This window comes from Thalassophryne amazonica, chromosome 21 (genome assembly GCF_902500255.1).
Source record: "Thalassophryne amazonica chromosome 21, fThaAma1.1, whole genome shotgun sequence".
Taxonomy (NCBI): domain Eukaryota; kingdom Metazoa; phylum Chordata; class Actinopteri; order Batrachoidiformes; family Batrachoididae; genus Thalassophryne; species Thalassophryne amazonica.
Window position 1 is genome coordinate 23,322,693 of NC_047123.1, and position 14,022 is coordinate 23,336,714.

Below are 14,022 nucleotides of genomic sequence, written 5' to 3' on the forward strand. Positions count from 1 at the left end.
CATCTGATGCATCCTGTCAGGTTCGAGTACCTCGTTCAGAATCAGCAGTTTGCGCCCTCTTTCTGTGTGCTCTCACAGGACAATACTGAGTCACTGTATCTGTTTTAATGCTGTTTCCTATCAGCAGCAGTTATGAGCTCTTATGGGTCTTCTGTCATGTTATTTAATGCTGATTTAATCAGCTGTTTGCTCTATGCAGTCACCATAACCTGCACTTCCCTATTAATTTTTTTATGCAATTTCTTTCTCTTTGTTCTTTTTTCCTTTCTTTGTGTGCTCTCGCTCCTTTCATCTGCGGATTTTCTGTTTGTTCCCGCTCCCTTTTTCCTCCATCTGCTGCTTTGATGTGTGTGTATGTGGTCAGATGACAGCCGGCCGTTGCCACACGCTCCTCTCCCCTGTGACAGAGGAGTCAGGGGAGGAGTGCACCAACAGTGAGGTTTCCTCTCCCCCTGCCTGCCGCTCCCCCTCCCCGGGGGCTAACGCTGATGCTCCTCTTAACCAGGTACTGCATACCCCCCCCCCCCGCCCCGCCCCACCCCAGTTTCCTCTGAAGACCCCCAGCACGACCTGAGCTGACCCCGCCGTCCACGCCGCCCTTTTTTCATTTCACGTTTTGAAGCTCACAATAACAGACTAACCGTGCACAAAGCCTCAACCCTTGCTGCAAAAATGTCTATTTAAAAGTCAAATATTTAGTCTAAAAATAATTCATAGCTCTTTTTTTTTATTTAAACTGAAAATACAGAAGCATTGTTACTGCACTGCAAAACCCCTAAAACATATTTGTCCAATTTCTAGTCAGAATATATAATTACAACGAATATAAGACAACTGCAATCACAAGTGTAATTTCAGTAAGATATGACTTGTTTTTAGACTATGCTTCTTAAATATCTGGAATTTTGATTTATTCCATTGGCAACTGCAATTGGCAAACTTTTTATTTTTCAGTTTAAAATAAGAATAATTCTGTCTAAAAACAAGTCCTTATAGCTTACTGACATTTATTGATTGTGTCTAATATTGAGTGTAATTAGATATTTTAACAAGAAATTGGACAAAGATTTAGAGTTTTTGAAAGCAAAAAAAAAAAAGTTCTAATTCCTTTGGATTCCAGTCATGTTCTTACATTGAGCAAAGATGATAAAAAATTTGCCAAACATTGGTCCAGCAAAAATAATCAGTCCATTTTAATGCAGAAAGTAACTGAAATACTTTGTCAAATGGTGGTACAAGCACCAAAATATGGTAAAAAACAAAAAACACTACTCCATAGACTTTGCTCTTTTGAAAAAGCTCACAGGCCACTTTGAATTTTCAAGGGAGGTAAAAACTGGACAGCATTCTGGCAATTTGAATTGCACAGAATCACACCATGTGCACTAGTTTGAATGTTCTTGATGTCCAAAAGTAAGTTCTTGACTATAAAGATGTAAGCCCTATAGAAACCCACACAGAGAGATAGCATGACCAGGAATCAAGCCCAGGGCTCCATACTAGGAGGCAGCATGCTTTAGTATGTTTAAGTAATGCTGCTTGAGTTGAGGAATGGCTTGTGCAGTGTCACATTTGGAGTCTATATAGTTTACAAGATGTGGTTTGGTGCTAGGATAATCAACATTAGGCAAGTCTGTGCATATCTCTAACCAAATTTCCATCCCAAGCATGGCAGCCATCTTGGAAAATGGCTGCCAAATTTGAGCGGCCTATGGGCATTTACAAAAGTGTCATGTTTAAGGAGTATTTTCGTCAAATATGGTGCTGTGCCATTATTTGAAAGCTTTATCTGAAATAGGTTATCAGCTGCACAATTTGGAAACTCAACTTTTTATGGCAGCACTTTCCAGTGAAATGTTAGTCACTTTCCACTGCAAAAAAAAAAAAAAAAAAATAAAAAATCTAAATTAGAGTAGTGAAATTGTTTACAATGGTAAATTACCATCAGGACAACTTCAAGTATCTGCAAGTTGAATTTAATGGTGAATCAAAGAACTGAAGTCAATGACATCCAGGAAACATAGGTAGAAATGCTTCTAATATAACATTTTAGAAAGTATTTACATGTAACATTTACGATGCTTATGTGTTTTCTACTCAGAATGTCCAGTATGGTCCTTTAACCTCATATTGAAATCATTTTGGCACGAGATTCTTTAACTGATTCCAAAGGATTTTGACATTGATACAAGCAGACTGATTTCCGACTTGTTTTTTTTTTTTTTATTAATGATATGAAAGATTTTAAAGAATTTAAGGTATCAAAGACCAACAAAACAATGGTGTTTCTTATTTGTATAGATTTTGATTTGTTATAAATAGTAATATAGTGTAGTAATAGAGTGTTTGTGACTAAATGACTTGTTCCAGTGGACAGGTTTTGCAGTGTTGTACCTCATCCACCCCACCCCACCCACTTCCCAAACAGCCAAATACGTGCTGTTCTGCCCTTGTGTTCTTTGCTTATCAGCATAGCTTTCCATTACTCAGACAAAATTATCACTTGCCAAGATAATTTTGCTGCGTCTTGTCAAACCAGAGTTTGGACGCCACAAAACGGCTTTCAGTGTAATATGTTTAAGCTATACAAGTAAGTATGTTCAACGGGACACAACAAGGATCCATTTCATTTTTTTCCCCACCATTAGTGCAAAATGTATCAGTGGAGACATTTATGTTTAATGACGTGTCAGGGAGCTTTTCTTAACTAACCAGTGAAAGAAGATAAATTGTTGAGGTCAAAGACAACGTGTGAGTCAACTTGAAAGTGATGAAGGTTCACAGGAGAGTTTTAAATAATCCTGCAGATTTTTATTTGACTGATGGTGAGATTGAAATATTCTGCGCAGTATGCAAAGGTGGACAAACCCAGAAGAGTTTGCACTCCCTAAATTGCATTCCATTTTTGGAACGGTGCTGCACGCTTCCGGTGTCGCCGACCAAATGTCCCCCTAAAAATCGGTCCCCCCCAATGACATGGTTTGCGGATTATCGCTTCGTTTCTGCTTCAAACTGCACACCAGTCATCATCTATCTCAGCGACAGATATCTGAACCTTTAGTGCAACAATCATTTCCACATAAATTCAGCATTATTTCATCATAAAAGGCAGCAGAAGTGATCTGAGCGGCTAAACGAGCCGTTAGCTGATGAGTTCACTGCACATCGGTCATTTCAAAGCGTCACGGAATTTCATCGAGTTTCTGCTTAAAACGGCTTTGTTTCTGCTTAAAACGGACTTTAGAATGATTTAATAGGTTTTACCTTTATCATCTGATCGTTAATAATCCCATTAATCCATTTGATCGTTTTGCATGAAAAGACTCTGTCTCAGATGTGCTGCTGTGGTCCGAAATGATGCATGCGCAGATGCAAAAGGTGGACAGATTTTTAGGGGCGGACCATTTGGTCTGCGACACCGGTTTTGGAACAAACTACTAATGTCTCAGTTGGTGAGCAGCTTTGCAAATTACTTTGTTGAATGTTTTAGGTTTCAGATGAGGATCATCTTCTGTATCTGGAAAGACACCGTTGTACACTTCTGGAAGTCTTGCACAGTTGAATTCTGATATGGTCCGAGTTCAATTCTGGAATTTTCCTCCTTTGTATATTCTGTGAGCAACAACAAAGATATGAAACAGAACAAGGTGTTGATTACCACTGGCATTCTGGCTCGTACATTTTGGAGCAAAGAGTATTGGCATGTTGATTACCATAATAATTTAATGCTTAAAAGAAAAAAAATGCCATTTCACTTTAGTTTCCAAGGAAGGTGCATGGCTGTAATCAGACATTTATTTAATAAGTGCACTACAGAACATTAGATGTGCAAAAAGGGTCATATTATGTAAAAATGTGTTTAACTCCTTTTATAGAAGTTTATAATGAATGTTTGGCCACACTGCAGCAAACCTTCACTTTACTTATAATACTATAGGCACTGTCACTTTTTAGACACACAGATGTGTGCATGTACTATTCATAACACACCTGCACACCAAAAAAGTAAAACTGTGTTGTTGTGTAACAGAGTCGAGCTGGTCTAAGTCGAGCACCCCTGCAGGAACTGTATGACCCATCTATGGAGACCAGCACCGCTAATCTGGATGACCTGCAGAGGTCATGGGAAACACTCAAGAATGTGGTATGCCAACTAAAATTCTATGCCACTTCACACCAGCATGTTCTCCCTCAGCACATCCATAAACCTACTCTTTGGCCTTCTGCTTCTCCTGCCTTGTGGCTCCATCCTCAGCATCCTTCTTCCTATATACCCTGGGTCAGCCCTTTGCACATGTCCAAAACATCTTAATCTTACCTCTGACTTTGTCCTGCCTTTCTCTGATGTGTTCATTCATAATCCTGTCCATTCTCATAACTCCCAAATAATCTATTCACAGGGTGTGAACGCAATTACACTCAACAAAAATATAAACGCAACACTTTTGGTTTTGCTCCCATTTCGTATGAGATGAACTCAAAGATCTAAAACTTTTTCCACATACACAATATCACCATTTCCTTCAAATATTGTTCACAAACCAGTCTAAATCTGTGATAGTGAGCACTTCTCCTTTGCTGAGATAATCCATCCCACCTCACAGGTGTGCCATAAAGATGCTGATTAGACACCATGATTAGTGCACAGGTGTGCCTTAGACTGTCCACAATAAAAGGCCACTCTGAAAGGTGCAGTTTTATCACACAGCACAATGCCACAGATGTCGCAAGATTTGAGGGAGCGTGTAATTGGCATGCTGACAGCAGGAATGTCAACCAGAGCTGTTGCTCGTGTATTGAATGTTCATTTCTCTACCATAAGCCGTCTCCAAAGGTGTTTCAGAGAATTTGGCAGTACATCCAACCAGCCTCACAACCGCAGACCACGTGTAACCACACCAGCCCAGGACCTCCACATCCAGCATGTTCACCTCCAAGATCGTCTGAGACCAGCCACTCGGACAGCTGCTGAAACAATCGGTTTGCATAACCAAAGAATTTCTGCACAAACTGTCAGAAACCGTCTCAGGGAAGCTCATCTGCATGCTCGTCGTCCTCATTGGGGTCTCGACCTGACTCCAGTTTGTCGTCGTAACCGACTTGAGTGGGCAAATGCTCACATTCGCTGGCGTTTGGCACGTTGGAGAGGTGTTCTCTTCATGGATGAATCCCAGTTCACACTGTTCAGGGCAGATGGCAGACAGCGTGTGTGGCGTCGTGTGGGTGAGATACCGTGATGAGATCCTGAGGCCCATTGTTGTGCCATACATCCAAGAACATCACCTCATGTTGCAGCAGGATAATGTACGGCCCCATGTTGCAAGGATCTGTACACAATTCTTGGAAGCTGAAAATGAACCAGTTCTTGCATGGCCGGCATACTCACCGGACATGTCACCCATTGAGCATGTTTGGGATGCTCTGGACCGGCGTATACGACAGCGTGTACCAGTTCCTGCCAATATCCAGCAACTTCGCACAGCCATTGAAGAGGAGTGGACCAACGTTCCACAGGCCACAATTGACAACCTGATCAACTCTATGCGAAGGAGATGTGTTGCACTGCATGAGGCAAATGGTGGTCACACCAGATACTGACTGGTATCCCCCCCCCCCCCCCCAATAAAACAAAACTGCACCTTTCAGAGTGGCCTTTTATTGTGGGCAGTCTAAGGCACACCTGTGCACTAATCATGGTGTCTAATCAGCATCTTGATATGGCACACCTGTGAGGTGGGATGGATTATCTCAGCAAAGGAGAAGTGCTCACTATCACAGATTTAGACTGGTTTGTGAACAATATTTGAGGGAAATGGTGATATTGTGTATGTGGAAAAAGTTTTAGATCTTTGAGTTCATCTCATACAAAATGGGAGCAAAACCAAAAGTGTTGCGTTTATATTTTTGTTGAGTGTAGTTAAGCATGGGCATAACAGGAGATAAAAATCAATCAGCACGTCATCTATCACTGCCTTTAAGAGACAGGTGTGTTAGCAATTTGTGCATGCAAAAAGTGAAATAATAATAATAAAAAGATATGGAGGTAGCTAGTCAGATTTCTTTAACCACTAACCGTCCAACATTTGCAAAAGAGAGTGCTACCATCATTGTCACAGTTCAGTGGTGGAGCCAGGAACAGGGTCAGATAACCCCACAAGGCAGAGTAGCCAGGACAATGGGATGGAGAAAAAGAACAGTTTATTAGACATGAGTAGAAATAAGTCAGATCACAGAGCAGACTGACTCCAAGGCTCATCTTCTTGGTCAGGAGTCCAGAGGAACTTAGGGCTTCTTTTACTAAAGGTACAGTCAACAACTCAGGCTTCTTCTACCGTGTCGGTGCAGACCAAATGCAGGTGTTTTAGTGCAAACAGGAACTCCAGAATTGTCCTAGTATCGGTGCAGACAAAATTCAGGTTACTTCTCGTGCATATAAAACTCCGATATCTTCTTTAATATCAGTGCAGGGGAACTCAGGATTCTATCTCTTAGAAGTGTGGAGTAACTTAGGAATCTTCTTTAGCAAGTGCAGACAAAACTCAAATATCACCTTTGGTATCGTGCATTACCACTTCAGAGTAACTGCTATTTTCAAGGGTAGGCAAAAACTCAAATATTGTCTTTTGGTATCGGTGTAATTGGTGCAGAATAACTCAAGTACTTCTTTTTTCCAGGTGCAGACAAAAACTCAAATATCATATTGTGGTATTGATGCAGACAGGCTGAGAAACTTCCTCCTCAAAGAACAGTTCATCCAAAAACTCTTGTGAGGAAGGAGTGTATAAACTAAACAGACGCTCAGCCTTCATGGACAAAAACATTCAGAAGAACAAAGTCCCAACTGTTTCCTCAACAGAGGGAGAGTAAAGACAGAAATCTTCTCCAAGAAGTAGACACAGCAAGAATTAAAGCGCAGAGCCAAACTGTGTACTTACAAGACAGCTAGACAAAAGGAGAAATTACAGGGACTTGGTAAGGAGCAGGATGTCATAGTTGATTAGGGATTGATTTGGGGCAGGTGTGGACTCCATACAGGTGCTCAGTCAAAGCCCAAGGACATGTAAAGAACCCAGAAGAACACCAGAGGGAGGCAGAGAGGAACAGACATGTAAGGAACCCACCAGAACACAAGAGGAAGATAAAGAGAAGCAGAGTAGATCAGTGCAGAAGAAGAGTGAAGATAGAGAAACAGACTAAGACAGACCATGGAACTGAGAACAATGAAAACAGACTGACAAAGAGGTAGACTAAACCAACTAAAACCTGATAACAGACGGGGCCCCAGCAATTATGTTTCTTTTTTGAGTTTATGGGTAGATTTCTGTTGTTTCTGTCCCTTCAATTCTCACAAACTCTTTCCTAAACAAATTTTTCAAGAAATTATTTCTGGCAAATGATGCCAGTTGTCAATGATGACTACAGCAATCAGAGGCTTGATTACTACCTATGTTTTAATATAACAAGGTTTGTAAAAAAAACAAAAAAAAACAATAAAAGTGTGAGTCCTTTAAACTATAAGGCTGGTAGATAAATCTACAGGTACTCCTCTATGTCCATGTGTCCTTGAGAATGACATTGAACCAACACTGGCTCCAATGAATGATTATGATTTAGCTCAGTTCACCTTTATTTAATTATACGTTTCTTTCACACTTTGCGGCTCTTAACATCTTCTACAGATCAACGAGAAGCAGAAGAGTCTGTACGAGGCTCTTGAGCGGCAGCAGCATTATCAGGAGTCCCTGCAGTCGATTTCCACCAAGATGGAGTCCATCGAGGCAGCACTCAACGAGGGCCTGGAGCCCAGCAAGAGTCCCGAGAGCCAGATGGCTGCACACCAGGTGAGAGCTTTAGCAAGGGGAGAGGGCCTTCAAAACGTTTCATTCACATCTCGACCTGGAGCGTCTGAGCAATTAACTGTCATGCTTGTGGAGACTGAAGGCAATATTCCCCAAGCCAACTAGCACAGCTGCAGCTGATGCAGTTCGATTTTGGCCAAACTTCCCTTTTTCTGGCATTTTCACTGTCTTCTTCAACATTTTGTGTCCATCAATGCAGGCTTTGATGGATGAGATTCTGATGCTGCAGGATGAGATCGGTGAGCTGCAGATGTGTTTCTCTGAAGAGCTGGCGGACGCCGATGGCGACGGCGATGCCGGCGACCAGCTGGCTCTGCATTCCACCCTCACTGTGCTGGGAGAGAGGATGGCCACCATTCGCATGAAAGCCTCTGGAAAACGGCAGCTGCTGGAGGTGGGTGTTTGGAAACACATATGCAGACATACACTGAAAAGGTTTCTATTATTAACATCTCTTAACTGGCAAACTGTTGTGAAGATTTGACCTTTTGCACGCCTGTGCAGCCTAAACCTTTTTTTTATTAATGACAACAGGAGAAACTCAGTGAACAACTAGAAGAGCAGCGACAGGAGCAGGCACTCCAGCGTTACCACAGTGAGGCGGAGGAGCTTGACCACTGGCTGCTCAGCACTCGTGCAACGCTATGCTCCGCCCTTCAGCCCTCAAATGAAGACATGGACATGGAAGAGCAGCTTATTGACTGTCAGGTATACCAATCAATTCAGAATGAATTGTGCACAGAGATACTGTTGAATTTTGGTCAAGATTTGAACCATCTTATCAAAGGATAAAGTCAATGTAAAATCGAGCGTTTGGAGGAAAAAAAAGGTAAATATTTCTCTAAATAAGTGTTCATTATGTCCTCCAGGGAGGTAATATTTTCATTGCTGTTTGTCTGTCCGTTGGTTAGTTAGTTATTCAAAAGTATATCTCAAAAGGACATGAGTGGGTTTCAGTGAAATCTCATGAAGCCATATGCCTTAGGTCAAAGACAATCTGTTACGGATCCAGATCAAGAGTTGAGCTTGATTTTGATCTGTGACTTTGATCTTAATTATTTTGATCATAATCCTGCCTTTGAATGTTGAGATTTGACCGGATTCATTGAATCCTGTAATGACGATTACCGATTAATTTGGTAATCACAATCAAAATCTGGCCCAGCCCTTTGATCCTAATTCCTTTGATCCTGATCGTGGCTTTGATCTGTGATTGTAATTCCTTAGATCCTGCAATGAGGATCACCGATTAGTTCAGTGATCAGCATCAAAAGTCTGGATCAGCCCCTTGATTGATTCCTTGAATCCTAATTTGGAGATCAAAGCCAGACAGTTAACTGCATATTTCAAAGATCAAAGCTCAAGATGAGTGATGTAAAAATAAAATATTGTGCCTCGCTCTATACATTCTGTTTGACCTTCTTGATTTCTTGTGTGAATGATGTGTAGGAAGGTTCTCCTGAAATACAATACGGCTTGTGATTCTACCTGTCTAACCAAATAAATACAGGAGGTATTCAAGTATTGGTTTTCATGTGTCAGTCCTTCAGTGTGGACTTGGAACACTTGGGAGACATTAAGCTGATTATAACTCACATATGGTTCGTCTGGAGCTCAGGTCTACAGATTTGGTCTGTGTGGATTTTATCCTACATTAGTAAACACAGCATTCAGTCAAAAATGAGCAATGGTAGGGAAAGAAAGGGAAGCCACTAAACTGGAGGAATGGAAGGAAACTTGGGAATATGAAGCATTAAAGCCTTAAAGGGGTCCTATTGTGCACATTCGGTCTATCGTGCAGAGTACATGGATCTCATTTCAGACAGAACATCTGAAAATGGATGCATTTTCAGGTAATTTTGGCTACAAAGTCTTGATGCCTGTTTTTCTCATGCCCAGTGATCCAGATCTTACTGTCATCATGTTGTTGTCGCTCTAGAACATGCTGTTTGAGATCGAGCAGAAGGTGTCGTATCTGTCGGAGCTGTCTGTCCACAGCGAGAGCTTGCGGTTGGAGGGTCGGGCCGAGACCAAGAGTGAGGCGGAACAGCTCAGCGTCAAACTGCGCTCCCTTAAAGACAGCCTGATGGAGCTGCAGCAGATGCTGCAGGACAAACAGGTTGATATACAGGTGAGATATGAGCATTCTAGGACCTGCTACTCAAGTGTTCTACTCCTAAAGTTGTACCCACTAATTTTTTTTTTTCTTCCATTCCCCTTCTGTCTTTGCTTTGTCCTACTCGCTCTGCCAAATGTCATTTTGTTGCACTGTGCTGTGTGATGTTGCATTGAGGAATGGTATCAATGGCAGTATTGTACTGAAAGCCATGACATGCTCCTCCATAAAAGTCCACTGTTTTCCATTACGGGACAACAAAAGCTGTGTTGTCTTACAAAGGCACTAGACAGGAGAAAACTGCATCATCATCGCGTACTAATACAAATGAAATGCATAAGGTGTCTTAATGACATTTACGTATTTAGCAACTCTTCTAAAGCTGCTTTATGGGTTACAGTGAAACATCACACAGTGGAGCTGCACCATATAAATATGTGCATGAAGACACATGGGAGACATTTGAACTTTTGCTGTTTTGTTTTTTTTAAACATGATATTTGTCAATTACAAGAGGTTGATCAGCTTAATTCTTCATAATGATTGATTCAAATATTAGTCTGTGGTTTCCTTTAAATAACTAATCTATTTGTACAGCAAGAAATGTCTGTGTGTGTGTATATGTCGCAATATTTGGCTCCCATAGCTCTCTGACTGTTTGTCAGATCAAACTCAGCTTTCAGATATGGCTTGTGCATGGCACGATGATGTTCATCTTTTATTATGATAATTTTTGGATTTTATTTTTAAAACCTTTATTTTGACATTGTAACATTTGTACTTTCAAGATGGTGCCCTCCGTGGTGTCTCTGTCCTGTAAAACATAAGTTTGTATACGGATTTCTGTCAAAATTTGTTCCCATGTACCATTCATATCGTCATATACAACTAAAGCCATATATATATATATATATATATATATATATATATATATATAGCTTTATTTTGACACAAAATGCACTCCTCTCAAAAATGTGACCCTGTGGTTAAAATCAAGCACACCCCTTCTTCTTCTATGGTGTTTAATGGCAGCCGACATCCTTATTGTTGCATTGCTGCCACCTTCTGCATCAGTCCGTTATAGCAGTATTAAATCCTCTCGATGAGTCTAGTGTCTTACAAGTATTTAAAAAGCCAACACTTCCCCCTCTCACTTGACCTTATGTCTAAATTACTTCCTACAGAAACTTTTTTCAGGCCTTACAATTGATTTCCTTCAGTTTTTACTCTTTAATAGATAAATCATTTAAAAATGATGAGATATACTTTGTAAAATAAAATATTTTGAGGGAAAATTAAAGCACTGTGCTAAATACTGTACAGGTATATTCATCTGTATTGATTTTTGTTATTTATATTACAACTGGTGGCATTTGAATGTGCTGCATTCTGGTGATGGCATTTCACAACACTTTATTTAGAATTCAATTGGTCTGGTGGTGGTATTTGGCATTATTATGCAGTATTGATCCGGTCATGGTATTTTTTTAATTACATTTTTTAGCTCCTAATTTTCTGTAGGAATACAAACTTCCTACAGGCAAACATCAACCTTGACTATTCTGCAGCCACCTCATATTGCTGACATCACATTGTCTCTGTCCCAGGGTTCCTTGCAAGAGCAGGAGGACAGTGAACCAGATTCATCTCTGTCCCAGAGTCCTAACGTCCAGGACTGGCTGTCCCAGGCTCGTTCCACACGCACACAGCAGCACCATGAGAACCTACTTCGGCAGAGGGTGAGAAGAAGCTGAACTTGTGTATATATTTTTTATATCACAGCGTTTTCTAACTAAGTGGAGCTGGTGCATTTATTAGGAGCTGCAGGAGCAGGTGGCTGAACAGAGGCGTCTGCTCCAGTCTGTCGTCAGTGTTGGAGAAGAATTACTTAGTCAACAAATCTCACCCAGTGTGGACGGGTATGTCTTCTTTCACAGTTACTTCATTCTGATTTCCTGAATAAAGAAAAACTCTAAAACCTCAAATTTGATTTGCTTTCTCCCTTTCCCGCAGTGAGGTTTCTGTACCAGGAGGAGTGTTGTTGGAGACGGAGTGCTTGTCTCCTCCGGAGCAGCTGAGACAGCGCTGGGAGAACCTGAGTAAAGATCAGAACACAAAGCTGCAATTCTCCCTCAACTACCTGGATCAGGACCAGCTCAGCCCGGTATAGATGTCACATCATAGATGAGGTTTTTCTTGCAAGAAACATTTTTGTTTGAAATGGGCTTTTTGTTTTTGCATAGTGCTTTGAAATGTGACTTTAAGCTCCTTTAACATAATGTGTAATATGATTTCTTAAAGCTACAGTGTGTAGGATTCAGAAATACAATATAGCACTCATAATCACCTGTCCATCAGTGTTTAATTTACCTGCCACACTTAGACTGAGCCTTTTATATCTGCAATGGGTAGGTTATCCACCGGTCCCGTTTGTCCAGTCCCACTCTGGTGTGCTGCGGTGAATACGCTAACCAAAGCTCTCCCAAAGCTTTATTTGAAGCCTGCAGCCAAACTCTGGGACAAATTGCAGAAGAGGTAATGCACACACCCTTAGTTTCAGTTTTCAATTAAGTTTGAAGCTTTTGTGGCATTAATCGGTAAGCGAAACATCCTCACTGACAGCTTTCTTTGTTTTGTTTGCACCTCTTTGCAGACAGTAGGTGGTGATGGTACGCTATCTTTAGGTGAAGCAACAGTCCTTCAGGATCTGTATGATGCTGTATCAGCAGCCTCCAGGTGGTTGGATGACGCAGAGAATCAGCTGCTCTCTTGTCCTGTGCTGCCCTACGGGGACACGGAGTCACAGCTCTCTCATCTAGAAGTGAGATGATTAACTTACACAGAAATATAATATTTAATTTACAAAGCACAGCTCTCATTCATAGAAAGTGCACCTCCCCTAATGGACAGAGAGCAGTCAGACTTTAATCCCAGCAAGGTCTTTGTGATGACATAAAAAGTGATCATGCCCAAGGCCAAACTTAGATCTTCTCCATGTTTCCACTTTTTGATTATTAGCAACCATAAAAAGTGATGACATATGTTATAGTCTGTTTCAGTATCATTATGCCAAAATGACTCCTTGTTTGCTGCGTTTATTTCTGTATTCATCAAGAAAATTTTAAAATATATTCTTCTTTGTAAATTTCAAGCTTCCCAAAAGCAATCACACCATTAAACGTAAAGTCTAAAAAACATTAAGTATTGCTCACAGTGGCTGTCGTTCTGTATTGACTTGCGTTGGCATTAGTACAACCCCTGGCAAAAAGTATGGAATCACCGGCCTCGGAGGATGTTCATTCAGTTGTTTAATTTTGTAGAAAAAAAGCAGATCACAGACATGACACAAAACTAAAGTCATTTCAAATGGCAACTTTCTGGCTTTAAGAAACACTATAAGAAATCAGGAAAAAAATTGTGGCAGTCAGTAACGGTTACTTTTTAGACCAAGCAGAGGGAAAAAAATATGGAATCACTCAATTCTGAGGAAAAAATTATGGAATCATGAAAAACAAAAGAACGCTCCAACACATCACTATTATTTTGTTGCACCACCTCTGGCTTTTATAACAGCTTGCAGTCTCTGAGGCATGGACTTAATGAGTGACAAACAGTACTCTTCATCAATCTGGCTCCAACTTTCTCTGATTGCTGTTGCCAGATCAGCTTTGCAGGTTGGAGCCTTGTCATGGACCATTTTCTTCAACTTCCACCAAAGATTTTCAATTGGATTAAGATCCGGACTATTTGCAGGCCATGACATTGACCCTATGTGTCTTTTTGCAAGTTTGTGCTCTATGGCAAGATGCATTATCATCTTGAAAAATGATTTCATCATCCCCAAACATCCTTTCAATTGATGGGATAAGAAAAGTGTCCAAAATATCAACGTAAACTTGTGCATTTATTGATGATGTAATGACAGCCATCTCCCCAGTGCCTTTACCTGACATGCAGCCCCATATCATCAATGACTGTGGAAATGTACATGTTTTCTTCAGGAAGTCATTTTTATAAATCTCATTGGAACGGCACCAAACAAAAGTT

The 14,022-nt window shown here is 40.8% G+C and overlaps 1 protein-coding gene across 1 annotated transcript in view; it reads left to right on the forward strand.

Annotated features, from left to right (window-relative positions):
- Nucleotides 1–14,022, forward strand: part of syne1a (spectrin repeat containing, nuclear envelope 1a) — a 218,844-nt gene that overhangs the window by 162,620 nt on the left and 42,202 nt on the right. The window contains 11 exon segments of the mRNA XM_034162578.1: nt 365–505; nt 4,031–4,144; nt 7,680–7,841; nt 8,059–8,253; nt 8,394–8,567; nt 9,799–9,990; nt 11,583–11,714; nt 11,794–11,894; nt 11,989–12,139; nt 12,388–12,510; nt 12,629–12,796. Of these exon segments, the coding sequence (XP_034018469.1) occupies nt 365–505; nt 4,031–4,144; nt 7,680–7,841; nt 8,059–8,253; nt 8,394–8,567; nt 9,799–9,990; nt 11,583–11,714; nt 11,794–11,894; nt 11,989–12,139; nt 12,388–12,510; nt 12,629–12,796 (1,653 nt within the window).